This window comes from Larimichthys crocea, chromosome XIII, assembly GCF_000972845.2.
Source record: "Larimichthys crocea isolate SSNF chromosome XIII, L_crocea_2.0, whole genome shotgun sequence".
Classification (NCBI taxonomy): Eukaryota; Metazoa; Chordata; class Actinopteri; family Sciaenidae; genus Larimichthys; species Larimichthys crocea.
The window spans coordinates 223288-249572 of record NC_040023.1 but is presented as its reverse complement, the minus strand read 5'-3'; the positions used below and the strand labels follow the sequence as shown (position 1 = coordinate 249572).

Here is a 26285-nt window from a genome sequence, read left to right as displayed (position 1 = left end):
CATTTACCCAAGTTGTACAATGCAAATTTGAGTAGTGGGTATTTCCGTTACTATTAAATTTAAAAATGTGTACAATGTGTAGTTTAAAGTCCATGAATTTTTATCCCTACAAAGTGTTCAAGTGCTTAACGAGTTTAACAGTCAAAAACTCAGGGCTGCGTGGGTGTAGTCTGATCAGATTTGGTTGATGGTGACCAAACTACCCACCAACTATCATCAAATCCTGATTCAATGACTCAAAGTGCACAGAGTAGCAATATTTGTTTCTCACTGAGTCCCATCCACTTTAAATCAGTGGCAACATGTGAGACCCCATCACTCATAGTAAAAAGCTGATTCAGAAAATGTTTTTAGGGTGCTTTAAGTTCTGTTCTGTTTTAAATTGATTTGAAATGTTCCCCTATAGGTAATTTCTGGGTTTATTCTATATATCCTCCCAACTACACACCTGAAGGACCTCGGTACTGCCAGAAGACAGCCTATCAGTTTGCCTTCATTGTCACCACCGTGGTGTGGGCCTCTTTGGTTCTTGCATGCTGCTGCGGTTGTTCCTTCTCTGCAATGACCTGCTGTACAACGATAGTGGCAAGACGTAGATTGATACCCAACCGTAATTCTTCCTATGGTGCCATAAGTGACGAACCCCCTGCTGGTGATGTGTGATTTAAATATCTAAGGAAATTACAGTTACAGATTTGACAGGAATTTTGACAAATGTATAAATTAATTTTATCAGCAGCTCTCAAAACTTTTCTATCTGCACTTTTCCTGTAAGCGCTTGAACACATGGGCTTGATTGGAAACATGGGCAGGACTCCATGGAACAGTCCTAGAATGGTTCAGGTCCTACTTGGAGGAGCGGAGTTATTTTGTGACCATTGGAAGTAATCAATCAGATCGAGTGGCTATGACATGTGGGGTTCCTCAGGGGTCAGTTCTTGGACCCCTTTTGTTCAGCCTATATATGCTGCCTTTGGGTCAAATTCTGCAAAATTCTAATGTCAACCATCATAGTAATGCAGATGACACACAGATATATCTTGCACTGTCCCCAGATGACTGCAGTCCTATAGAGTCATTGTGTAACTGTGTAGAGCAAGTCAAAAATTGGATGAACCAAAATTTTCTTCAGTTAAATCAAGAAAAAACTGAGGTCATTGTTTTTGGCAATAAAGAGAAGAGGGTTGCTGTCAGTAAACACCTTGAGTTACTGTCTCTAGAAACTAAAGACCAAGTCCGAAACCTTGGCGTGTCGATAGACTCAGATCTGACCTTCAACAGTCACATAAAATCAGTCACCAAAACAGCCTTCTACCAACTTAAGAACATATCCAGAGTTAAGGGCTTTATGTCCCAAACAGATCAGGAGAAGCTGATCCATGCTTTCATCTCCAGTAGACTTGACTACTGTAATGGTCTTTTGACTGGACTCCCCCAAAAAAGTATCAAACAGCTGCAGCTCATTCAGAACGCAGCAGCTCGAGTTTTGACCAGAACAAAGAGATCAGAACACATCACTCCAGTTCTTTAATTTTTAATCATAATCCAGTGATTCGTTTAATGTTTTAAATTGTTTTTCAAATTTGATGTCTTAAATGACATTCTGATGTTTTTAATTAAATTTTCTTCTCTTTTTAATTTTTTTATTTCTATTGCTATTGCTTGTCTTAATGTCAAATGTTTTTCCTTGCCTCTGTAAAGCACTATGAATTGCCTTGTGTACGAATTGTGCTATACAAATAAACTTGCCTTGCCTTGAAGAACGGTGTCTTAGTTTTGCAACATTGTCATATGTTGCTTTTCTGTTACAACACACAAGCTGCTGTGCTCAGGCAGCTCTGTCCAACACTGTCACATCACATGCTTCCTGTTGACAACAAAAATAGTTAACACTTGAGCTGATAGAAGATATGTTGTGAGATAATCTAGTGGCAGCAGATATTAATTCAGTACTAAGATGGAGAACAAATTGTTATAGTATTTTTATGCTGTTTATGAGTGTGTGCAAGAGAGGTGCTTTGTTTTGATTGTTGTTGTTTTCTTGATTGCATCACTTAAGATGCATAATAAAGTTTGACATTTTGTTTGCATGATTTAATTGTGGAAGAATAGGTGACTTTCTATATTCCACATTACTGGTGTTTTTGGTAGTAGTTTGGCTTGAGATGAGGTCTTGAATAAAGAAATGCTGGCTTTGATTCTTAAGTCTTCTATTGTGTGTTATTGTGTAAAATAAGGTTTGCCACAGAAACGTTTAAAAAAAAAAAAAAAAAGGAAGTACACCCCCCATAGACAATTACATAGGTCTGCTGTAAACTAATACAAGGGAAATGGACTGAAACTTCTAAAGCGCCTTTTCTACAAAGTTCTTTTAAGTTAAATGCCTCTTTTACTTGCTACCCATAGTCATTATCCGCCCGCCACCCCATCGTCTCTCTGTCTCTTTGCATTCTCCACTTTCTATTTCTTTTTTTTTTTTTCCCCCCCCCCCTTTTTATTATATGCTCGGCGGATTTAATTCCCCCCCCCCCACCCCCTCTCCTTAACAACCTTATTGCGCACTTCCAACACACCAACCCAACTTATGTAAACTTTTAAAGTGATGATTATAAATGTTTACTCCTTATGTAAGCACCAAACCAACGTATGTATTTTTCTAATGCTGAGTGTTTACAGCTACTAATGTGTGTAACACTGTTTACTGTGATGATAATATTGTATGGTAGATTGTAATGTAAAGTGACTGAGGGTTTCTGAATAAAGAGCACTAAGTTACTACACACACCACACACACACACACACACACACCACACATTATCATATATATATTATATATTTATCTTTATATATATGTTCACGTGTAATGCTTTTGCTCCTGTTTGTTTCCCAGATATATTAGTGTGTGTGTGAATGGGTGTATAAGAGACATTAACTTAAAGAACTTTGTAGAAAGGCGCTTTATGAAGTTCAGTCCATTTCCTTGTATTAGTTTACGGGCAGATTTGCCATTTCCAATATGGCGGACTCGTTGACGTTGACGCTCAATGCGGCGTCTATGTTTATATGTCTATGGTACACCCAACAATGATGTCACTGTGTACTGACACATTGTGGGGTACACTTTGACATCATGGCTGGCAGGTGGATGTCAGCACAGAGGATACTTTCAGCTCGTGTTGAGTTGCTCTACAATAGGACTCACTCAAATAAATTAAAGTAAATGTGCAACATATTTATCAAGAGCTAGCAGTTCCAGAAATATGCTATCAAACATATTCAGTACAAATAAATATAAACAAAAAAAAATGTATATGATCCAGATTCAATCGCGTGGGAACTGAATAAAGTTAGATGTGATTCAATTTATACATCGATTTTTTAAAGATTCGTCTTAATGCAGGCTTTTTCCGGGACTACTATTACAGCCGGAGGGGTCCTTTGACGTCATACAACCAAGCCGACGCCAGTTAGCTGTTAGCACAGGAGGCTAATCAAACATCTGCTGCTGTGACGGTGACGGAGGAACAATCAGGCGGTGCAGTGTGTCTGTGCGGTGTGTCTGTGCGGTGTGTCGGTGCAGTGTGTCGGTGCGGTGTGTCGGTGCAGGCTGCAGTGAACCTCTCGTCAGACTGTTGGAGGAGGTGCTCGGTGAACATGTGGAGCTCCGGCCGTGTCCTTCAGGAGCTGCTCCGGCAGCCTGTGAGGAGCTTCAGCCTGACTCGTGCTCAGGTCAGTGAGACTCAACAAGGCTTCAGCTCAGCATGTCAGCCCGATCACCTCTAAACTCACACACAGCTGTAATGTAACTAAGTACATTTACTCGAGTACAAACATGAGGTCGTACCCTTCTTACTCTGCTACATTTATCTCAGAGCAGGGGTCTTCGACCTTTTTCAGCCCAAGGACCCCCACATGTAATTCATTTTTAAAGTCACAAGTAACATTTTAAGCCTGGCCTATAATAACTTTTATATTGACTTTATTCACCTTTTATTTCACCTAATGAATCTATTTATATACTGGATTATTAGCCTGTATGTGTTTATGATTGATAAAACGTTCATGCATGATGGACTCATTTATTAATAATGTATAAATAGTAATAGTTTTTTTTGTCAAAAGTAGCTTTTTATTACATATTATTGCTTGCAGTTTACTCAGTATCATTTTGGTTATATTGTTTTAATTCTCACAAATTATTTTTGGTGAAAGTTGACGGACCCCCTAGGGGTCACAGGCCCCTGGTTGAAGACCACTGTCTTATAGTTTTAGTCACTGGTTACCTTACAAATTAATTATTCTATTTATTATTGTTATACTCAGGAAAAGTACATTTTCCTGATTATACTTACATACTTTTACTTGAATAAGATTTTCAAACAGGACTTTGAAATGTATTTTTACGGAGTGGTATCAGTACTTGAGTAAATGATGTGAACACCTCCTCCACCACTGGTCTTCAAAGGGATTCTGATGGTCTTTTTGGATCTGAAAACATTATTTCCATTTCCACTCTTCACTCTTCAGTGTCCTCAGATAATAGCTTCAAGAAGCAACACTGATATTTTATTTTCATTGCCGATGTTTGGATATGTTTCATCTCATTGTATGTCCCCCAACACAGCCAGTTAGGGGAACTGGGTCGACAGAATTATACCGTCCACCCTTGATGTCATCCTCACTGCAGTGTTCTGGTGGAACATCATAACAACAAAGACAACAGATCTACACAGTTCACATAAACTGAAGCGTTGTGAAGGCTACAGTTCAACATTTGTTTTTGTCAGCAGACTTAACAGTTTGTGCTCGGATGTTTCCACAGAACACAGTTGTGGTGGAGCGCTGGTGGCAGGTGCCCTTATCCAAAGTAGGCAGTCCACCAAGGCTTCACCCTCGAAGACACAAAATCTACAAGTTGGTCGAAGACACCAAAAATGCTCCCAAAGAGAAGATGGAGCTCATCCTGACTCAGACTGTACCCAGTGAGTAACTCCCAACAGATCAGATTTAAGAGTTGTCACAGGAAGCAAAATGTGTGTTTAAATCTTTTCTGTGCGTGAATGAAAATGTTTGCTTGGACAGAGCTTGGAGGCCGAGGAGACACAGTGTTTGTGAAAAAGTCTGTTGGCAGAAACAAGCTGCTGCCGGAAGGCCTCGCAGTGTATCCATCACCGGAGAATAAACAGATCTTTGCTGAGGAGCTGAGAGTGTGTATTGCATTTTAATACTGTCATTTATTTTCCCTACATATCAGATAAAAATGTATAGCTGCTGATCGTTGACATCTTGTTTCCCAACAGCTTTTGCGTGAGGGGAAAGTAGAGGAAAGAGTCCAGACCCGCACGGGACAGCTGGTAAGTTTGGATCTACTGAAGATATTTGAAAGCATTGCTTTGATTCTTCACAACTGTACAGTACTGTAGGTCACGTGCTGGACTGGATTATTAAAAGCTGAGAGGAACAACAGATAAACAGCTGTCAGCGTTTTAACAAAGGTTTCCTTGTGTTGTTCACAGACAGTGGAGTTCCTTAAACGTTCCAAGTTGAGGATAAACAAAATGCCCTCGGATGAATTCCAGGTCACTAAAGAGGTCGTCCGCAGACAGCTTCTCAAGAAGGTACGGCCGTCTTTTCTTTTCTATTTCCCCCTCCTTTGGCAGCTTCTGCTCAACATGAAAGTAAAAGAAAGTTATTAACATGAATACAACTTTTCCTCAGTTGCAACTTGTTGTGCCACCTCATGCATTGAGTCTTCCGTTTGAGTCTGTCAAGGACCTTGGTGACTACTGGTGTGAAATTACGGTAGGAAATGTTCTTTTTCGTCTGCATCACAGTACATTTTTTTACTCTTTTATTTGCAGCAAATGTAGGTCTATGTGTTTTAGCAGTTTGTAGAAATACATTCCAAATAACTAGCAAAAATGTTTGTTTTTTTATTCTTGTAAAATGCAGCAGGCACATGTAAGAAACATTTTCTGTGTAGAATTACCTTGAACCTTTTTTTTTTCCACCAAGAGCACTTCATGTTAGTCTCCCACACATAGAAGCAATGAAAACCTCAACAGAAGCAAGTTAAGGCTGTTATTTTACCAAAGGCCGGCTTATTTTCGTATTTTTATCTCCCAGGTCAATGGAATAGAGACGGTTCGTGTCCCTATGTCAGTGGTGCCATATGAAGACCGGTCTGCAAGGCGTCGGGAGCAGGCGGATGCAGATATTTCAGAACCAGCTGATGCGGAGGAGGCTGCTGTGAAGGCAGTTTCTGATGCTGCAGTGGAAGCTGAGGCTGGTAAAGACTGTGACACTTCAGCCTCAGCGGGAGCCTCTGCGGCAGAAAGTACACAGACGAACAAAGAGACAACAGCACCACCAAGTGACAGCCACAAAAAAGGTTAAAGGACTCCAGATGAAGATGTCCAAAGAACTGAAATATTGTTTACCCATAGTACAAATCATACAAGAAAAATAGCTGTCTGGGGGTTATTAAAATCATTTAGTGATGCTAAAAGAATAAATCCAGTAATGTGTATGAATATTACAACTGAATATGAATCCAACTGTGGACACTGTAAACAACAGAGTATTGTGGGACACAAAACATTGCCTCCAAGGAACTTGTAAAGGTTTTATATTGAAGAAAAATGCAGTAGTGTGTTGGGTAATAATAAATATTAAAGTCTAAATTACAGTTGGATAAGCTGATCTTTTGTAACCGTACCTGGAAAATTTGCACCAGAAAATGCTGGTAAAATATGTAATAATTTACTATTGAGCAGCAGGTGAATTTGAATATTAACATATTGTGACTGGTAGATGTTCATATTTTAAAGTTAATTTTCCACCCTGTAACCAAGAAACTAACCAATTGCATTCAATGGTTTGAAGCCAGCAAAGAAAAATGTTTATTAATGAAACTTAACTGCACAACACACGTAACAAAAGTATAGCGTGAACAAAAAAAAGATTTTTCCAGCAGTGCAGCACTGAATCTGGAATGTCAGTGCCTGATAGTTTTATGCTTAAGATGAAATGTGCCCAGGAGACGCACGTAACTAATGTGAAGGAATAATTTTAAAGAAATGTCATTTTCTACAAACTGTCCAAGGGAAGATGGAGGGATATGGTAGAAAGAAAAGAACTCACACAGGGAATATTCAGCTCTATAACTCATATTCCTGTCGGAGGATACGTATTGTGATGTATGTGCAAACATGCCCTGACGCAAGCTCTGCAGGCGGTACGTACCATATGAAAGCATGAAATATGGAAGCTGTCTGTGGACTGCTGGTATCTTTCTGCCAAACATCATTTTAGTTCAGTTTTGAGGCAGATCAGGTTGTGCGTGTGTTGGTACGCTACAGAGCTGTCACCACACAACGCCATAGTTTTGAGTGAAGCTCTCAAAAAAAAAAAAGAAGCAAAATCTCACATGTAATGAAATATAGACCTTTTAGAAGTGAGCTGGCTCACAAGTTTACACGTATGCTCCACTTCCTGCTTAGAGAAAACAAAAGTTTTGGAGGGTGAATTACCCATTGCTTCGTTACAGGAGGAGGAGACCATTAGAGCATAAATAAATGTTAGTGCATGAAGGGAAAGATCGATGCAAGATCGATTTTTACAGCTGCTATAAAAGAAATCAGAAATCTGCAATGTTCTCCAGAGCAGGAGGAGATCTGCAGTATTTTTTTCCCCTTAAACAAAAGTATTTTAAAACATTCTGGGTCACTAACAGTGGACCACATATTCCTGATTCATTTTGATGGCAGAATTTTCTTAAAACTGGAGCAGCAGGAAGAAGTAGTCCAAACCTCGTTAACCACCTACAATAAAACATCTAATCCATTCATCCATCCATCAATTCAAGACACTAAAAAGACCTGCCGCTGGGATTTAGGAGAAAACTGACTAGAGGATGCATGCTGAATGCAGCCAGGCAAAAGAGACAAGTTCCTGTTTCATTTTCAAATCAGATGCTTCTTTTGTCTGATGGCAGGTAAAAAAAAAAAAAAAAAAAAAGCTGAAACTGAAATGCATGTTTGGTTCTCTGGCAAATAATTTAAGTAACACTTCTTAAAAACAGACAAGAACATAAAATGAAATAAAAATAGCAACATAGTCATGGACAGATCTTACACCCTTTAATTTAATGAGTTGCATGAGGACCTGCAGCATGTATACCAGGAGCCATCTTTATTTTTTATTACAAAGTCGTCGATCCAATGTATAAATATGTCACGTGTCAGAGCTTTCTAATGACTCCAGTTCATTTCACTAACATTTATACAACTGCCAGAGAACCAAACCTGTTTTGTAGAGTCATTTGTTGATCAAAAAAAAAAAAAAAAAAAAAGGAGTCATATACATATCGGTGTTCGCTGTGTGAACAGGAAGCATACACGTTCAAAAGGAAACGGCCACTTCAGGGTCACATAACTTCGTCCCTCCCACTGACTGGCTGCAGGTACCATCAAAAACACTGTTATATTTTATGTAGGTAAAGCGCCTATATTTATTGTGGCTGGGTTTTCTGTACAGTGACACCTTATAAAACAGCTGACCAAAAGAACTACTGAATATTAAACAATTCAACACAAATACAGGAAGGAGGCCAGGAGGGAAAACTCGGATCAAGGTATGTATAGCTTCATCCCAAACAGACTTTTCCCTTTTGTGTAGGGAAATCTGGAAAGCCCTACTCTACTTTCTGATGCAAGGTTTCCGCACGTCCCCCAGGAGTCCACAGAATGACATTTAGAAACCATATTTGGCCTGGGTCTGTCTGCGGGTGAGCTTGTTATCTGCCCAGTTGTTCTTCAGCTCCAACTCACGTTCCTTTGCCTGCGAAAGAAGAAGAAGTAAAAATTCCTGTGATGAAATATACAAATAACGCCTTTCACACACTGTAAGTAAACACTGATTTGAAGACCGGTTTTTGGTACCGATTTCAAGTGCTACAGTTTTCCAAATGTGACCAGTGTGGCATCTGCATACAATATGCAAGTCTAATTATGTGTGTCGGACGAGCAGAGATTTGGAGGGGGAAAAATCAGAGAAGCCAAAAGCCTGAGTGAGTACACAGATAAAAATGAGCTCTGAATACCAACCAACAATGCAAATAACTCCCCACCCTGTGCGCTTATCCAAACTCTGAAAACCATCTGAGGTGTGTAAAAATAAAACCTGCTGTGTGATAGAACTACACCCAACATGACTAAAATTAGCCAATTACACTCAAAGAATACCTCCGGCAGATTTAATAGAAACTTTTTTTAGCTCATTTGAATGCCACGTGTGGGCTCATCATCAAGTTTTCTTGAGTAGTACAAACAAGTATGGCAGCCAGACATGTCACACTGGGGAGTCTAGACTCCCGACTCCCATCCTGCTCTGTATCACCTTAAAAACCAACTGACTAATCATCTGTGAGAGTGAGTGAATTTAGAGGTCACTCACTACTGTTTGTGTTTAGTTACATCTACACATTTAATCGAATTCTGAATCACTACACCTTAAATCCAGCATTCAAAAATAGAAAAAAAATTTTAATGCAGCATTTCAAGGACTGCACTGACTTTTGTGGAAACACTGTTGATCTAGAGAATTAGCAGAAGAAAACACAAACAGCTCCGGGTTACTAAATAATCGCATTTTTAGATTAAACAATGTTAGGTGAATATTGGCACAGGATGACCATGTGCTGATACATTTTTCCAGATTTTAGCAGCAGTCCCATAAAAACCCTGACATACATACTTTCACAAATGTGAGCAGGTGATGTGTTAAGTATAATATACACTTTGGCGGCGCTCACCTGGTGAATGAGATATGTTATCTGATGCTTGCGTCGCTGTTGTCCTGTAGGCTGCTCTCCTTTTTTCTGCAGAAATGAAAAAGGTTGCAAAAAAAGTATCCGTTACATCAAGTCAAATGTGTTGTTTCTTTGTAAAAACAAAAAAACAAACAAAAAAAAACTGACTAATACCCTCGTGGGTGTGCCATATTCTGACTTTTGTCTTTTTGAGCCAATTCCATCTACATGTTTTACTAGGAACCTCAAGATTCATATTATCAAAGCCATTTCCCTCCTTGTACATGTTCATGTTTGAGAGTGAAGAATCCTATCTAAAGAATCAGGCCATGAAATATTTTGCATTCCAGTTATTTTATAGCTGGAGGGTTTTTTAGGCATTCTCAGTTTCAACTCAGTGTAAATCAATGATAAGCAAAAAAACAACAACTCCACTGTCCAGAAACTGAGCTAAATCTTGAACAGTAACACAAGCACAACTCTACGCCCGACCCTCTAACTCTAGACCAACAGTGGTGTAGTCAGGTCACCTTGCTGAAAGACTGACGGTTCTGCTTCTCTTCTGTCATGCTCTTGGTCATCCATTGCTGGTTGCCGCTCAGCTGGTCGTCCCCTTTGATTTCCAGAAACTTCACCTCCTCTTTGCCACGGTTCCGTTTCCCCTGCAGCCGCATGAACTGAAGCACGGGAAGAAAAAGCTCATATGTTTTCAACATGTTGAACCTGTCATTCAAAGCATGATGCAGCTACAAAACAAGAATGAACCTGTAAAGTATGGAGTTATATAGTGAAACAGCATTTTTCTTACCGCTTCATCATCAAACATGGCAGAGTGGCCTGGCTCTTCAGCCTCTGACAGTCCGGGGTTAGGATCCTGGTAGTATGGCTCATTGTAATATCCCTGTCCACGGAGAACATTTTTGCAAGGTCATTTAAATTCAGGTTCAATTTTCATTAAGTCTCTTTAATATTTATAGTTCTGGCTTTCCCTCATACGAGAATCCAGCACTTACAAGAAGGTTAGGGTAAGTACTAGTTAATGTAGGCATAGTCAGTGTAATCTGAACCTAAATTCATTCAGCTGACATGTATATACTGTAGAAGATAGTGCATGAGTCATGATTACCGGAGGAAAACCATCTGGGCCTGCCATGGGCTGTTCGTACTGAGGATATTGACCTCCCCATGCTCCAGCTCCCTCCTGGTTCCCTCCAAAGTCGAGAGGGGCGTCTGACTGACCGGGCTCATCTGCAGGTGAAAAAGGGGGAAGCACTGCAGGGGCTCCGGACTCGGGCTCTAAGCTTGGGATGACTGCGGGGAGGGGCTGGGAGCTCTCGCCCAGAGAAAAGTAGTTCTGTGGGGTTATGTCCTCCTCGTCCTGGTCGTCGGTGGCTATTTGTCTAGCCAGCTGTAGCGCGGCCGACTTTGCTGCAGCTTTGATGGCAGAAGGGGATGCACTAGAACCGAGCAGACCCTGAGCGGGTGTCCCAGGCTTGGGTCCTTTGGGTTCTTGTCGCTTGGTGAGTGCATGAGGAATCAAAAGTCTGTCGAGCTCCTTCACCGTCAGGTTTTTGGGTTGTGGTAGAAGGGAGGACAGGCCTGAACCTGAACCCTGGAAGACACGACAGATATAGTGTGTGAGTTTAGCTACATTACTGTAGGGTGATACTGTTACTATGCAGGGGATGGAATAACAGATTCTGCTCCAGTTTTGATGTATTTTAGCCTAAATGAAGAAATACAAATGTTGAGATGAGCATCAGAGGGGACACAAAAGTGAGACGTGGCAGAGCTCAATGTAAACTTGCATGGGAACCATAAACATTTACATGAAAAACATTCTGGATGCTTGTTAAACTCCAGTGTTTTTGTCTCAGTTATGCTTTATATGACATGTACACAATCCCACAATGTGATCACGAAAAGGTCACATGTGCCAGATGAATTATTTCTGGATTTTCAGGAATATTACACAAACAACGTGGAGTCTGGCAGCTGAACAAGCCCTGTTTCAATGTTTTACCTGAGGTTGTAGTTTCTTCTTTGCTGGTTCATCGTCATCAGAGTCGGACTGTGAAGAGGAAACAAACAGATTAGGAATTACAGCCTGGTTACACGTGACAGGAGGTGCGATGTGTAAAATCAAGTGTCTGATCGGACTCACATCCCGTCTCTGGATCTGTGGTACAGTGATCTTGACGGGCTCTGTTCGCTTCCTCGGCTTAGGCAGACTGGCAAATAAGCCTCCTTTAGATGGCTGAGGATCTAGGTCATCGTTTGACGTGCTGTCCCCCGCTGAAGGACTCGCCTTTGTCTCCCTGCTTGGTCCATAGCTCCCTCCTGTCGACGCCAGTTTTTTAGGAGCAGGCAGGAACGCGAAGAGCCCTCCCGAGCTGCCTCTGCTCTCCGGTGCGGCAGAGGTCGAGGTTTCCTCTGAGTCACTGTCATCACTGCTGCCATAGGCGACTAAAGACATGTTTGCTGGTGTTATTAGAGATGACTAACCTGCAGTAACTCGTGGACATGGATACCCACTTCTCCTCGGCTGCGTCTCAAGAAGCCGAACTCACGCTTTCCGACGAGCTTGCTTCAGATAAAAGGTAGGATAGTCTTTGATGAATATAGCCAGACAGAGTGTTAAACCCTCCCCAGTGGAGCTGTGCTGTGATAAAAACACAGCAGGGTACAGCAGGGCCTCGCAGGGAGGACTGTCCCAACTTCAAGACGCTAGCTAATGTTAGCGGGGCCGCCGCAGCACACGCTACCAGCTGACAGAGGCTTTGTGGACGAGTCAGATTAAACTCGCCTCGGGTTCGTTGTTGCACATAACACAAACACGACGATGCAGCAGCTGCGTTCGCGCCACAGAGAGGAGCTTTTCTCAGTCCTTAGATGCCATCAAAACATTCACCTCCATCATTCATGAGCGAAGACACGCCAACTGCGCAGCTTTCTGCGCAGCCCTGGCTTCTTCCTCGTCTGTTTTGTTATCAAGGGGTAAACAACTCCAGGACACTACGGACCCCTAAAGGACAGAGTGTGTGCATACATCTATGTTACTGAATGTGATGGTCCATTTTAAATAAACAAATAATTATTCTTATGAGATCTATATATATATATATATATCTCTAATATTTTTTTTTTTTTTTTTAAAGACTTTATTTAAAGATCCAGTGTCTAGAATTTTAGTTGCATCAGTGAACTAATCACTGCATTGCAATCTCCTCACATCACCCTCGCCTTCCTAGTGTAAAGTAGAAACAACACTCAAGGGCCCTGTTCAGAGTCACGTTTGGTTGGTCCGTTCCACCCTAGGCTACCGTAGAGACACAGTGTTTAAATATGGCAGCCTTCATGGAAGAGGACCCGCTCCCACTGTAGATATAGAAGAATAATTTTAAAGGAACAAAAACAAAAAGATTCTTATTTATTATAAGGTGATTATACATGCATGAAAACATAGTTATGAATATTATATTCCATGTTTGTCCCATTCTGCAAATAAAGTCCCCAAATCTTACACACTGCACCTTTAACAGGACTTTCATTTTATAATGCCACATTTGAATTATGAAATAAAAGTGAATACAATCTGTTTATTTATTGTTATTTTATTAAAACTAAATAGAGTCATTTATATATTTATATTAACATGTATCTATATATTTATTTCAGCATTTATTTTATATGCATATTAATTCATTCATTTAATACTGACTAAAATTACGGTCTGTATGTTTAAATTACTACTTTTAGGCCAATAAAATCATAAATAAGCAACATTTCTTCCCAAAGTTTTTTCCCTTTAGACCTTTATGTCAGAAAATGAAAAACACATATAGGATGATTGATCCGATAAATAAATAAAAAAGTACTATAATAGATATCTAGTCTCTAGTCGTTAGTGAAACTCCTGACCTCAAAATTTGTACAATTTTGGTCTCTACCCTAATTTTCTGTGACTTGAATAGCAATTTGAAAGTATGAAGTTGCAAAGCTTCATAATGACTTTGTTTAGCTTGCATAGAAATCAGGAAAATCCAAAATATCTCTCTTTATTGTCCTACATCAATAATGGACAACATGCTCAAAACTTTTCTGGTAATCATTTGATAGTGGCCTTTTCCTGTTTCAACATGACGATGTTGATGAGTCCTGATCTCATCCAATCAAAAACACTGCACACTGCAAGTGAGGCCTTGTTGCCCAGCCTTACTGACTTCTACCAATCCCCACAGTGAGGTCCTACAAAATCTTGTCCAAAAGCATGCGAATGGCTGTAAAAGCAGCATATTATTACCCATGATTTTGGATTGAGGCCAGTCCTTACTTTGGAGTGGCACATCAGCTACAGCTTTCATTACTTTTGTAGCTTGTACCTGATTCCTGTTTCTGTTCTTAGTTTATTCCACAACAGGTTTTACATATCACTGCTTATGATGCAGTCAGACCGAAATTCACCTCCAATTCATCTGGAACAAAACTTGGTAAATCATAGCAGCAACACTCTTAATGAGCTGGATAGATAGATGGACAGATGAGTTGTTGGGTGTATCTCTTGCTATATGCAGCCTGGGTTGCAGAATGAAATGTAGCTGTGCTGTGTGTGTGTGTTCAAGTGTTGTATACAATCTCCTCTCCTCTCTCCTACAAGGTCTTAACTGACCTTGTACAGGGATTTCGGTCAAATTTTACTTTAATGGCTTTGTTATTTCAGTTTTGTGATTATGCTGTATATCACATATTGATAAATGCATGTGTTCAATCCAACATGATAAAACCCCAGCATTAAAAATCTGTACACAATGCACAAAGAGGTGGAAAGGGGCTGTTTATGTGGTCCCAAGCAGCTCCCTTTCACCCTGGGCTTTCTTTCAGGTTAATCACCCTATTATGTAATTGTCTTGCATATTTCCTTGTAAATAATTAATTTATTCCTTGCTTTTCTAAATTACTGTTGCTGTGTTTTACATGAGGTGTACCTGCAGTGCGGTGTTTTGGTCAGTAGGGGCGCCACTGTGCAGCTTGGTCAGGTACTGGGGGCGCGTCTGCAAAGTGGGAAGCGGGTTTCAATTTCAAACCCAAACAGTCCGAGGGACGAGCCAGTGGCTGGTGGGGGGGGAACATCGAAAAAAAAAAAAAAAACACACAGTTACAGCGTTTTAGGATTTGCACCGCTATTCCACCACAAACCAGCCCGGTGTGGTTATCACCGGCCGCGGTTACATCCACAGAATCCGCGGAGAGAAAAAAAAAAAAGTCGCCCGCCGCGTCTTCGCTCCAGTTTTTCCGCGCCTGGTTCATTTGGATGACAACCCGACGCTCGGCTTGTTTGCTGCAGGTGTTGGACCAATCCGGATACTTCATCTCATTAAAACTACTATTCTTGTAATTGCACATTTATCTGACATAGCAAGCCGTTTTTCCTGCAAGAAAACATGCCGAGGTCCAACAGGCAAAGAGAATACAAACCTGGAGATCTTGTGTTTGCTAAAATGAAGGGGTATCCACACTGGCCTGCGAGGGTAAGCACCCGACGTTGAATCTTGTTGTTTCCAGCCTGAGGTTAGGTGTTCATTTCGGTCTCTGTGCCTGCTCCGCTCCGAGCACTTGTTCACCTGCGAGGCCTAACTGTGGTCAGCGTTAGCTACCATGAGTTAGCCTAGCTCGGCGGCGTTAGCTAACGTTGCCCAGCATCCACACACACAGTTGCAAATTTCTCCGGGGTGATTCATCGTGTAGACGGACACCTCAGCAGCCTGTTCGGCTTAAATAAATATGAATATTGTTGCTGCTAACTGCTCTTTTTTATATTATTATTATTTTTTTTTATCAAGTGCCTTTCGTCTCCCAGGGGGCCTGTTAGGCTAATGTTAACTTAATGCTAAAGCTTTTCGTAACCGTTAAAAATAGCCGTTGGGTAACAGCGCGTCGGCTACAAATTAACGGTCATGTCACACACACACACACACACACACACACACACACACACACAGCGTTTACGTCTGCCCAGTGGCAAATGTTAGCTCAACGAAAGTTGGGCTATCCGAGGACACAGACACGAAGCCACGTTGTAACTCAGCTGCTAAAGTTTTAAGTGTTTTCCCCCCATTAACTGTTGCATTACAGCCTGCACATGGCTGCCCGTGTAACCATATGCTTTGGTGCTTTGTAAACATGCCTCACACTTGTTGCGACTGGTAACGGTGTTTACGCTCGTAACGTTTAATCACTTCCATTACGTTAAATTTGTCCCCAGGCTAATAAAAAAATAGTTATACAAGACCATAACGTAATGTCTACACGGTCCATAAACACACAAAGCAAGCCAGTCAGTGTTTCCTAAACATTCAACATGAGAGGAAATGTGAACTTTAAAGTCAAACTGTGCTATGTTTCCCTCTTTAAAAAAAAAAAAAAAAAAAAAGCAGCCTCACTCGGAGCTTTAGAAATACTGTCATGCATGTAGAAAATAAGATAAAATAGGCATAAACTGTTCGTTACTTCACAATGCACTAGTGCCAAACCTAGACGGAAAAATGTGGAAACAAAACAGCGTGTAACCCCAAACCACAAGTGGCCTGTGCAGTTGAAGAGGAAACAGTGGTTTGCAGTTTCAGTCACTATTTCTGACCATTCATAAGGATCCATACAAGTGAATGATAGAGCTTATTGCATCCACCTATTTAAAAAAAAAAAAAAAAACTTGGTTTAATCAGAGGGTCTTTAAATAAAAAGTAATCTGCCAAACTGGTTAAGAAAAGTGTCAGCATTCATCCGTGCCTCTTCCCTCCTTTTTCTCGGTCTTATCAGCACAGTCTCATGTCAACAGGCTACAGGCCCTGCCCCACCTATCCTGACACAGTGGCCCTATCTGGGGAATGCCAAAAGGCCTGCCTGGCAGAGGCAAACGGACGCCATGCTCTGCCATCATATTATGCTTTCCTGTGCCTCTGCGGGGGTTTTTTTTTTTAATACTGGCAGAGCAGTGCAAGGAACATGAGAGGTGACGCGACGTCTGTTCTCAATGAGAACATTAAGAGTTAAAAATTAAAGTGAATTTTACCAATAGCTCATCAAGCTGAGGGATGCTTTTAAAGATAACTCTCTGTTAGCTGCAATAAAAAGTACTTGAGTTGCTGTTCAGTCCCATAAGACTCATTTACCATTTAGATCCCCTGTTGACACAATGAAATTATTAATTAGGCAAATGACAGAAAGTGGTCAACAGTTTTCAAAAATCTTTTAATTACTCCTAATGGTTTTGTTGAGTTTAACAAAAAACAAAACAACAGTATTGGTCGCCTACATCAGTTAATGAGTTGCATGGATTTCTGGATTATCAGCATCCTTTCTTAAGAAGCTTTGTTCTTAATTTACAGATTGACGAGTTACCTGAAGGAGCCGTGAAGTCGCCCTCAAACAAGTACCAGGTCTTCTTTTTTGGAACGCATGAGACGTGAGTAATCCTGTCTTAATGTTGTCAGTTTCTTTTTTCACTAAATAATGAGAATATTTAAACAAACATCCTGAGTGGATACATTTCTGCCAATTTGCAAATACTGGTTATTCATATACAATCTTCTTTTATTGCTGTTAAAAACATGTCTTTATTAGTATTAACTTAAGTTAATCATATAATTTGAGTCAAGTGTGTTATCAAGTCAAAATTCTTGGTCCAATTGCGAACTCTGCGTTTCTACATTCCCATTACTGCAAAGACTGTAACAATAGCAAATGATCAGTAATGTCATTTGTCCCGTGACAAATAGTGAGTTGTCAAAATTGTCATTGATGAATTTGTGTTGATCACTCAATAATTGACTTGACCATCAGTGGAATGTGTCTCCCATTTGTTGCCAAATGTGAAAACAGACAGTGCTACCTGTGTGGTGTAAGATCATCTCAGCCAGAACCAAATTTAAATGACTGTGATGGATGTGCACAACTTAGGAAAATAATTGAACTCTGTTAATGTTTGACCAACACAGGGCATTCCTGGGGGCCAAGGATTTGTTCCCGTATGATGAACACAAGGAAAAGTTTGGAAAAGCAAACAAGAGGAAAGGCTTCGCTGAGGGACTCTGGGAGATCGAGAACAATCCCACTGTCACGCATGAAGCCTACGAGGTTTGTGTTTGTAGAGTAATAAAGTGCGTGCTGTGTTGTGTTGTCAGTTTGGCTAATTCCTGTGGAAGGTATGTGAAATATAGTGCATTAAGACACAAAAGGGAAAGTGCAATGAAGTGAAGCCAGAAATGACAGCTACAGAAAAATGTCTTGTTTTTAATTCAGCTTCTTGTAAGCATTCACCACCAGGACTGCAAATCAACTTGATTTTATGCCAAACGCAGGAAGGATACAAGAAAAGTGCAAACTAATCTTACTAATACAAGAGAACATTTAGACTTTGACTTTGTTTCTGTCTTTTCATTAATATTTGCGTTTCTGCCTTCAGTCATCAAAGAAGGAAAATGCATCAGAAGGAGCAGGGGATACAGCTAGTTCAGAGAAAGCAGATGCTGAAGGCAGCAGTGACGAGGATGAGGGTGCCCTGGTCATCGATGAGAAGAACGAGAGGGGAGGAACTAAACGAAAAGCAGAGGAGTCTACAGAGGTGAGATTTACTCGTCAACAGAGCATCATTGTAGTCAGTTCATAGTTGCACTCTCTCACACTTGTCCAACCTTTTGTAAGGCATCTCCCAAGCGGCCGAAGGACACAGAGGCGGAAGGTGACTCTAAAGTAGACGGCAACAAGTCAAACTCGGAGGCCAAGGTCAATGATGTGGCTGGACCCAAGGCAACTGCTCTCTCCTCACAGAGTGAGTCGAAAGCAGAGGCCCAGGAAAACGCTTCAGCAGGAGGCCAGCTAACAGCAGATAAGGTGAGTCACACTGGTTTCTTGTCTGCAAAAACAGCATGGTATGATTTGTAAAATATTCTGAAGCAATGTTAAATATACTACAAGGTGTTTTTAACTTGTTATGATACCAACTCTCTTTAATCCGATGTGATATGACCTTGGGCTTGTCAGAATCCCCTTGAAATCATTTCATCAGCTTTTGTCCACAGGGGTCGCCAGAATCAACACAAATTAAAGTTTTTTTGTAGCAGCTTTAATATTGATACCTCAGGACCATTGTGTGTGTATGTTGCATGTTATAGACACTAAAAGAAGAATAAATTGTATCATTGTAGTCGTTTCTCTAACATCTCTCCACTCTCCTCCCTGCAGCCTGCGACAGACAGCGCTTAACATCAACTCACCGAAGAAAACCAAGAACCTTTGATGCTTTTCTCTGGAACTCAAGCATCAACATAATTTACCTGCAGGATGCCAGATTTCAGCTGTTTAATTAATAGGAGAATTTTAAAAACCTAAGTGTTTGTATTGAGAGACAAACAAATCCTCATTTGCCATTTTTGGGATATCATATATCCCAGAAACAAAAAATGTTTGCTAATCTGATTTCAAACAATTGAAATGAGCACTTTACGGCTCATTGATAAATGGGATTTTGGTGTGTATATATTTTTTATTTCTAAGTGCAATTACATAATTACAAAGACTGAATGCTAGGTGTCAAAAACATTTTTCAGTTTAGAGGGAATAAACACTGAATATATAGTAAATAAAAAGGAGAACATTTAAACCACAAAAAAGATAAATACTCTCATTTGATGGTTTTAAAACTTCGATATTGTACAGGAATAAGAACAAATTTTTCACCCACGCTCTCAGCTTTAGTTCATAAAATCAATGTTTTACTTCCATTTGTTTCACCTAGCTTCTCAGCATCATCTTGAATCATATATTCAGCCATTGGATACATGATGAGTTGCACTTTTCAGAATTTGTTTCCTGCCCCATTGTTGTCTAGTTCACTGTATGACGTTTTTATGCAACACAGGTTTTGTTGCTTTGGTGTAGTGTATGCTTCATTGCAGGTGACCAAATTATGTGATTAGTTTCTCCAGGTTGAACATGTAAAGCCCATTTGAGAAGAGCTATTTTAGGATTCAAAGAAGTCACTTTGTAAACCCCTGTGTAACTTTCTTTTGCTGATGATTGTACATTATTGAAAGCAGAAAGACATTCCTGAATGTTGATGTGTCAGCTCGGTCTTGAACCTTTTCAAGTCTAGGTGGAGCTGTAGCGTTTGTTGGAGGGGGGGTGAAAGTTCCTTATCGCCACTTTTTTTTCTGGAGAAATGATCTGGCAAACCTTTCCAAATGAGTCAACTCAACTCTCAAGTTCACGCTATGTTGTCTTATTTAGCTCACATTAACGCTGCCGTTGCTTCACACTGGAGATGTAATCGTAAATTGCCTTCAGTAATTGGTTGTTTTTTCAGCTCTAAAATGTATTGCTGACACTGCTAATGCCAACATACGATCAACACAATGACATGAGAAGAATCTACAGAATCGGGTTTTTTTGTTTCCAACCCTCTTAACTGGAATTTGAGTCTTATTATTTTGGATGTGAAAAGAAGTTGTGATGTTATAAAAATGTTTTATTTCAACATTCGTTAAGAAAACATGTTTGAAATGTGATGTTATTTTCCACTCTAGGTAAATTTTAAGCGTCAAGTTTTTACAAATGATAGACCTGCTCATCATGTTACTTGGATGTCTTTGGCATCGCTTTGGTGTTCTTTCCTGTATTCAGCAACATGAGCCCACAGTTAACCAAACAATGAATCTAAGGGAAAGCTTTAAAAGTGCAAATAACAATAACTGCTGTGTCTGAGATGGCTTACATCCACCTCCACCACACCACTGACTTCAAACTATAAAAGGCTCAACGTTTCCCACTCAAAGCTGGAGTTAATTCCATCAATATAATTTGGCATTGAAGTGTAATTCTTGGTTTAGCTTTCTCTGTTACTTTTTGGAAGATGTCATTTATTTTAATCTGCTGCTTAGTTTACTGTTGTAGTTGCCAGTCCATTTAATAAACATGTTGATTACAACAAACCTTGTTTTTGTCATGTTTAGATTCAGTAAACCACCTTTGTTTATTGTAGATCATCCACTTCCTCAGACTGGAAAGCACCTAAAACATTCAGATCTTAGTGTGGCTGTGTTCGTTTGAACCAACAAGATTGTCTCAAGTATTTTTTTTTTTTTAAATGATTGTACACATGAGTCATACAGTCCCGCCTAAACCGACACTGCACAATCTCTTTGCTCACTAACACTGTTTCAAGCCAAACCTAATTAATCATTTCACATCTAATTTTTCATTCTGTTACAAATGTATTAAACTAACGATGTCACCTTTGTGTGTGTGTGTGTGTGTGCGCACTTGTCACAAATAATTTTCTCCCTGGAGAGCGTCGTGGCACAGTTTGGAGCTTTAGGCTGTGATAGCTGAACCAGTTTTTGTGTTATGCAACGCGTCCTGACAGCTTTGAATTTGTCAATTTGTCAAGTTCTTTAAATACGTTGTTTGGATGGAGGCATAATGTTTGAAATCCACGTTCGTCCTTTCCTTTTTTTAAATATCCACGAGGTTCTCAACTGAATCTATTTCAGAGCATTGATTTGTGAATGTTGTGTGTGGCAGCTGGTACATCTGGTTCACAAGATTAATGACTGCTTACATGTACGATTGCAGGTTCTCTCTTGTCTTGTGGTATATGGGTGCTATAAATAGCATTCAGCCTTGTCACAGTAACACTACAGTGTGGTTTGTAATAAGTCACTGTATGTGCCTCCCAACATGAAATCAAGGTCTATTTCAACAACCAGCCAATCCAGATTAACTGATGAAAGAACTGTAGTGGTAAACACAAAGAGTCTTGTAAATAGTTTCACTCAACACTTCCAACACCAAACATCCTAAACACAAACCAGATATCACGGTTGGACTGCACTGCACTTGCTCAAAATATTTCTAATTTAAAAAATGTTAATGCAAGAAAAAAAATAGAATATTTAATTGTGTAAATACTTGTATATATTGTTTTTGTGCAACTTGATAGATAAAAATTGTTATATAGTAACAGTAACTATGTCTGTGTCTCCCCTTTAAGATTATGACATTTGCTATAAAACAATTATTTTTTATAAATTCAAATATACTATGACATCTTAGCGTTTTGCACTTCTAATGTTATAAATGACACATGATTGTAATTCACAAATGATGCTGTAGGCATGTAGGCTATGATTAATTCATCACAGATTCATTAATCAATTGGCAATAATATTATTCAAGACCCAAACCTTAGATATTTCCATCATTTGTAAGTTTATTTATTTAAAATACAGTGAGGTATAGTGCTATTGTAATGCAGGAAATGATCAATTCTGTTGCAATACTAAATGCCTTGTAAATACATGCTTAATTGATTCATTAGTCAATTTGACTTTAAGAAATCTGAGCCAAAAGTATTCAAACATACTGTCGTGTTTTCCTTTTATTTCTTGATCTTCGTCCGTGTAATCAATTTAAAATATTCTTATTATTTAATCTTGACCCAGTGATATGTTGACCTGTAAACAGTTTGCGGTTTGAAGCACAGTGAAGGTCATCTCTCTGCTCTGCTCACAAATCAATCTCCCATCTCTGCTCTCTACCAAGTGATGCATTATTTGGTCACTGCGCATGCGTACTAGTGGTGTGTCGGTAGCGAACGAGCCGATTCAAAGAGCCGGCTCTTTTAAGTGAACGATGGGTTACTTTTCTCTTTAGAAAAGGTACCTGCAGGCACCGCGGGCGTTGGCTACGGGTGTCACATGCATGCTGTGCAACCAATTATGTGAGGATTGACAAGGATTATACCTCCAAGCAGGGAGGGGTAGGGGTAGCAGTCTGCTCTTTGAACCGGCTCGTTCGCGATCACTAGTAGTGATGGGAATTCCGGCTCTTTTTAGTGAGCCGGATCATTTGGCTCAAATTTAGCGCTGTTTTGACATGTGATTTGTATTTTAACACATATATCACTTAAATTTCAATAATCTGCTGTAGACAATTGCATTTGCAGTTGTAAAATCCCTTGCAACTTTCTGAAACCACCCAATGAATGCACTAACTTGCTTGAAGAACCACTCTGCTACACAAAGCATATATATATATAAACCTAAGCATAGAAATTTTTAAAAAAGGACAGCTATTGACATTTTTTATTATTATTTAAACACAAACACACACCTGACAAAACAAGCAAAGTACTGAAAAAAAGAAATTAAATAACAGCACTCAAATAAATGTGCTTTGTTAATGCCCACCACTGACATCTGGACAAATAAAACCAAAATGTTTTTGATATCGAGTAAAAAAATAATAAATCTTTGCACCTCACTCCTCTTGTCTCCTGTCGTCATCAGACATGTCTCCTCCTGTCCACGAGGCGGCGCTGCCTGCAGACGCGTGTGTTGGTGTCACTGCTGCTGCTACATGTGACATTGACATCAACAGAGGGTAAGCTCTCTCTGCATGTCACTAACTCTGTATTTGTTGTAACAACGCTTTAGCACGGGCTTTACTTGACGAGATACGAGCAGCCCTGCTCACTGTTTGAAACGATGCTGTGTGTTTAGCCGCTGTAGCACAACATCAATGATAGCTTCTCGAGCTAACGTTAGCATAGCGTTGAGGCAGAGTCGTGTTGTCTGTTGACAGTGGTCTCTTTTTTTTAATTCATTCATTTTGTCCCAGCGCCACAATGAGGCTCACCACCCTGCTATCGATGGCAGCGAGGGTTGTCGTGCCGAAAGATTACCGCTTCGGCACCAACAGACCCTGGACGGCGGCTGCCAGGAGGCTGAATCCTCCGGGCAAGAGGAGGAGAAAGGTGTTCGTGGAGCCGCTGGCCCTGGAGGATTGGTCTGTGCTCAGAGGGGACACGGTGAGAAACACACACTGTCTCAAAACTCCAAATCCCAAGTGTCCACGAGCAAACTGCAAGTCGTTCAGGTCAAATGTTTTTTTAGATCAGGGCTAGCCAGTTCTGATTTCAGGAGGTCCAGAAAATGTCTTCATGTTCATCATGTTTAAGTTGCATTATAATTTAGTTCTACATTACAATTATTTCATATATATATAAATATATAAAGTTACACATGGAATAAACTGGTTAGTGAAAAGAAGCCCCCCCCAGTCAAAACACACACGACACTCTCACCTTTCCACTGTTGCGGCACGGCCATCTCGTCGCTCCAGGACGGTTTGGGATGATTCGACCTGTCCTGAGAGACACTCGGACTCTCTCGCCCTCCTCTGTGAATTCCATTCCACCTCAGTGGGCTTCCTGGAAGATCAATATCAGCACGTCAGTATATAAACCAAAGATTATTTATTTATCTACAGTAAATAATGCTATTTTGTCTAATATTCTGAATTAGTTGGAAGATTGTTGTTATACGGCATTATCTTGACATTAATTGAAAGAAGAGAACTGCACAACATAACAACCATTGTGATGCCATACAAAAGCCACAAATATTTACAATAAAATTAGCAACATTTGTGGTTAAAACTTTTCCAAACAGATATATGTGTTTAATTTATTACAAATTCCTTTCAAAATAACTGAGAGAGCAACAAGCTACTTGGATGTGCACGTTCATAGAGGTTACTGTCCTGTCTGTGGGGTCAACGAGTGAGACATCACGGAGCGAAAGGGGAGCCTCACTGGCAATGTAGTTCCGCGGAAATCCTCAGTTTTTCCATATACCTGTGATGCTACGACAGAAAAACAATTGTTCACAACCAACCAAGTGGAGCCAAGTGGCTTTATATGGTGAGCTTTGTAAGCAGTGGCACCCTGACTGCCGACATGGCCCATCTGGTGGAGCCAAGAAATATGAAAAAATATTTTTAAGAAAAAAAAATGTGATCCAACTTCTTTTTTTTGTGTGTGAAATGGGAACTTGCAATGTCATCTCGTGTGTGAGGTAGAGTTGAGGTAGAGCGGGTCGTCCCATATCCCAACATCGGTGGTTCCATCTGTTCCCCGTCTGCAGTGTCGAAGTGTACTGGCAAGATACTGAACCCAATGCTCCTGAAGGCTGTGCCATCGTGTGTGAATGTATGAATGGTTAGCTCTCAAACTGATGAGCAGTTGCACCTTGCTGGCAGCCATCAGTGTATGAAGTGTGTGAAGGGTGAATGAGATATGTACAGTCATTAACAAATTAGGTGTGTGTACAGAGAAACAGGTGGGATAGGAGACACAGTATAACTAGATGTCCTAAAGCTGTCGGTCTAGTTCCTCTGAGAGAAATATCACTTCCTTACTGTGTTCAGTCCCTCCAGGATAAGCCAGTTTCTGTGTCTGAGACTTGGGTAACTTTTCCTTGCTTCCTTTGTCCTTCCCTGCGAGAATCTCAACCTGAGAAACACATAAAAATAAACCAGATACATACGTAGTAAACACATAACACTCATCTTTTTTTTCTCCAACAATCACTTTCTCAACCCAGGTTTGGCCAAAATGTTAGTTAAAAGCGCCATCGGCCAAATTCTCGGAGTAAACTTCATGCATGATTTATGGAAGACCTTTATATTAGGATAGCTGTGGCTACACCAAAATCATTAACATTACAGAAAAACAGAAAATCTTATATAAAGATAGTAATTCCTCATTTAAAGGTTTAAAAATTATACAAAACCATTTCCAAAAAGGTATACCACTGTGTAAATGAAATGGAAACAAATGTGATGTTGAATGATGTGCAAAACACTGAAAAGAATTTGAATTGTATTGTACAAGTAAACAAGTGTGAGCTTGGAAATGTACTTATTGGGTTCATTCTTCTAAAAGCTCCTATCAGGGTTACCTAAGCTGTACTTTAATGTGTGGTTGGGGTGCCGTCTAAATGCTGTGGTAGCTCGACTGAGAATTCCATTAATGTGTTGCATGATTTTATACATCATCTCTGCATTGTAACTCATGTCCTGTCATGTTTCCATGGTACAGAGAATTGTTAACACGAGACCCGACTGAACTTGCATACTGCTTAACTTACATGAGACTTGACCATCTAAGCACCAGTCACTAATAGGAGACCGTGGTCCGGTCCGACCCACCTCTATCGGTCTGGACTCAGACCCGCAAACGACATCTCACTGAGTTTTATACAGTTTGAAGAGATTACATTTTAACCAGGACTCTTTTCTGACAGTGTTTCTACACCGCTAGGGGCAAGGGAGAGACATCCTCCCTGTCTCTGATTGGCCAGTACTTGTTGCCTTGGGTGGCTTTTAACCTGGAAGACTGCAGCCCAATACTTATTATTATTTATTATTTTATTATTATTATTATTATATAACTACTTTTATTATCTACAATTCTGAGGTTGGATGTCAAATTCACATGCTTGACATTTGTATTATTATTTGATTTCTATTGTATATTCAGTGAAAAATAATTGCTGACATGACGTTGCTTTCTTTTATGATTGAATGGTTGACCTCACACGGTGCAGTGTTTGATACAATGACAATGCTGCTTCAA

At 40.1% G+C, this 26285-nt stretch overlaps 4 protein-coding genes across 5 annotated transcripts in view; 3 read left to right on the top strand and 1 right to left on the bottom strand.

The window, feature by feature from the left end:
* Positions 1–3425: 3425 nt before the first annotated feature.
* mrpl9 (mitochondrial ribosomal protein L9) lies at positions 3426–8333 on the top strand. 2 transcript variants are annotated; one of them, XM_027286786.1, is made up of 8 exons: positions 3426–3533; positions 3586–3729; positions 4823–4982; positions 5083–5207; positions 5301–5354; positions 5517–5618; positions 5719–5802; positions 6127–8333. In XM_027286786.1, exons 2-8 carry the CDS (start codon positions 3655–3657, stop codon positions 6394–6396), a joined length of 870 nt encoding a protein of 289 aa, XP_027142587.1. In that variant the 5' UTR covers positions 3426–3533; positions 3586–3654; the 3' UTR covers positions 6397–8333. The 2 variants fall into 2 exon arrangements, with proteins under 2 accessions (XP_027142587.1, XP_019110357.1); XM_019254812.2 differs by having other exon boundaries at positions 3438–3533; positions 3573–3729.
* prcc (proline rich mitotic checkpoint control factor) lies at positions 8120–15301 on the bottom strand. The gene is made up of 8 exons (XM_019254809.2): positions 15287–15301; positions 11976–12836; positions 11835–11882; positions 10938–11423; positions 10620–10712; positions 10342–10488; positions 9815–9880; positions 8120–8841 (listed from the first exon to the last, which is right to left on the bottom strand). Exons 2-8 carry the CDS (start codon positions 12285–12287, stop codon positions 8755–8757), a joined length of 1239 nt encoding a protein of 412 aa, XP_019110354.1. The 5' UTR covers positions 12288–12836; positions 15287–15301; the 3' UTR covers positions 8120–8754.
* Positions 14925–20796, top strand: LOC104927566 (heparin binding growth factor). Its single transcript, XM_010741678.3, has 6 exons — positions 14925–15339; positions 17197–17273; positions 17806–17944; positions 18273–18431; positions 18512–18700; positions 19052–20796. Exons 1-6 carry the CDS (start codon positions 15253–15255, stop codon positions 19070–19072), a joined length of 672 nt encoding a protein of 223 aa, XP_010739980.1. The 5' UTR covers positions 14925–15252; the 3' UTR covers positions 19073–20796.
* Positions 20797–23118: 2322 nt separating this feature from the next.
* Positions 23119–26285, top strand: part of mrpl24 (mitochondrial ribosomal protein L24) — a 7263-nt gene continuing 4096 nt past the window's right edge. The window contains exons 1-2 of the mRNA XM_010741672.3: positions 23119–23248; positions 23486–23675. Coding sequence (XP_010739974.3) covers positions 23157–23248; positions 23486–23675 — 282 coding nt within the window. The 5' untranslated portion in view covers positions 23119–23156. The remainder of the gene's footprint in view (positions 23249–23485; positions 23676–26285) is intronic.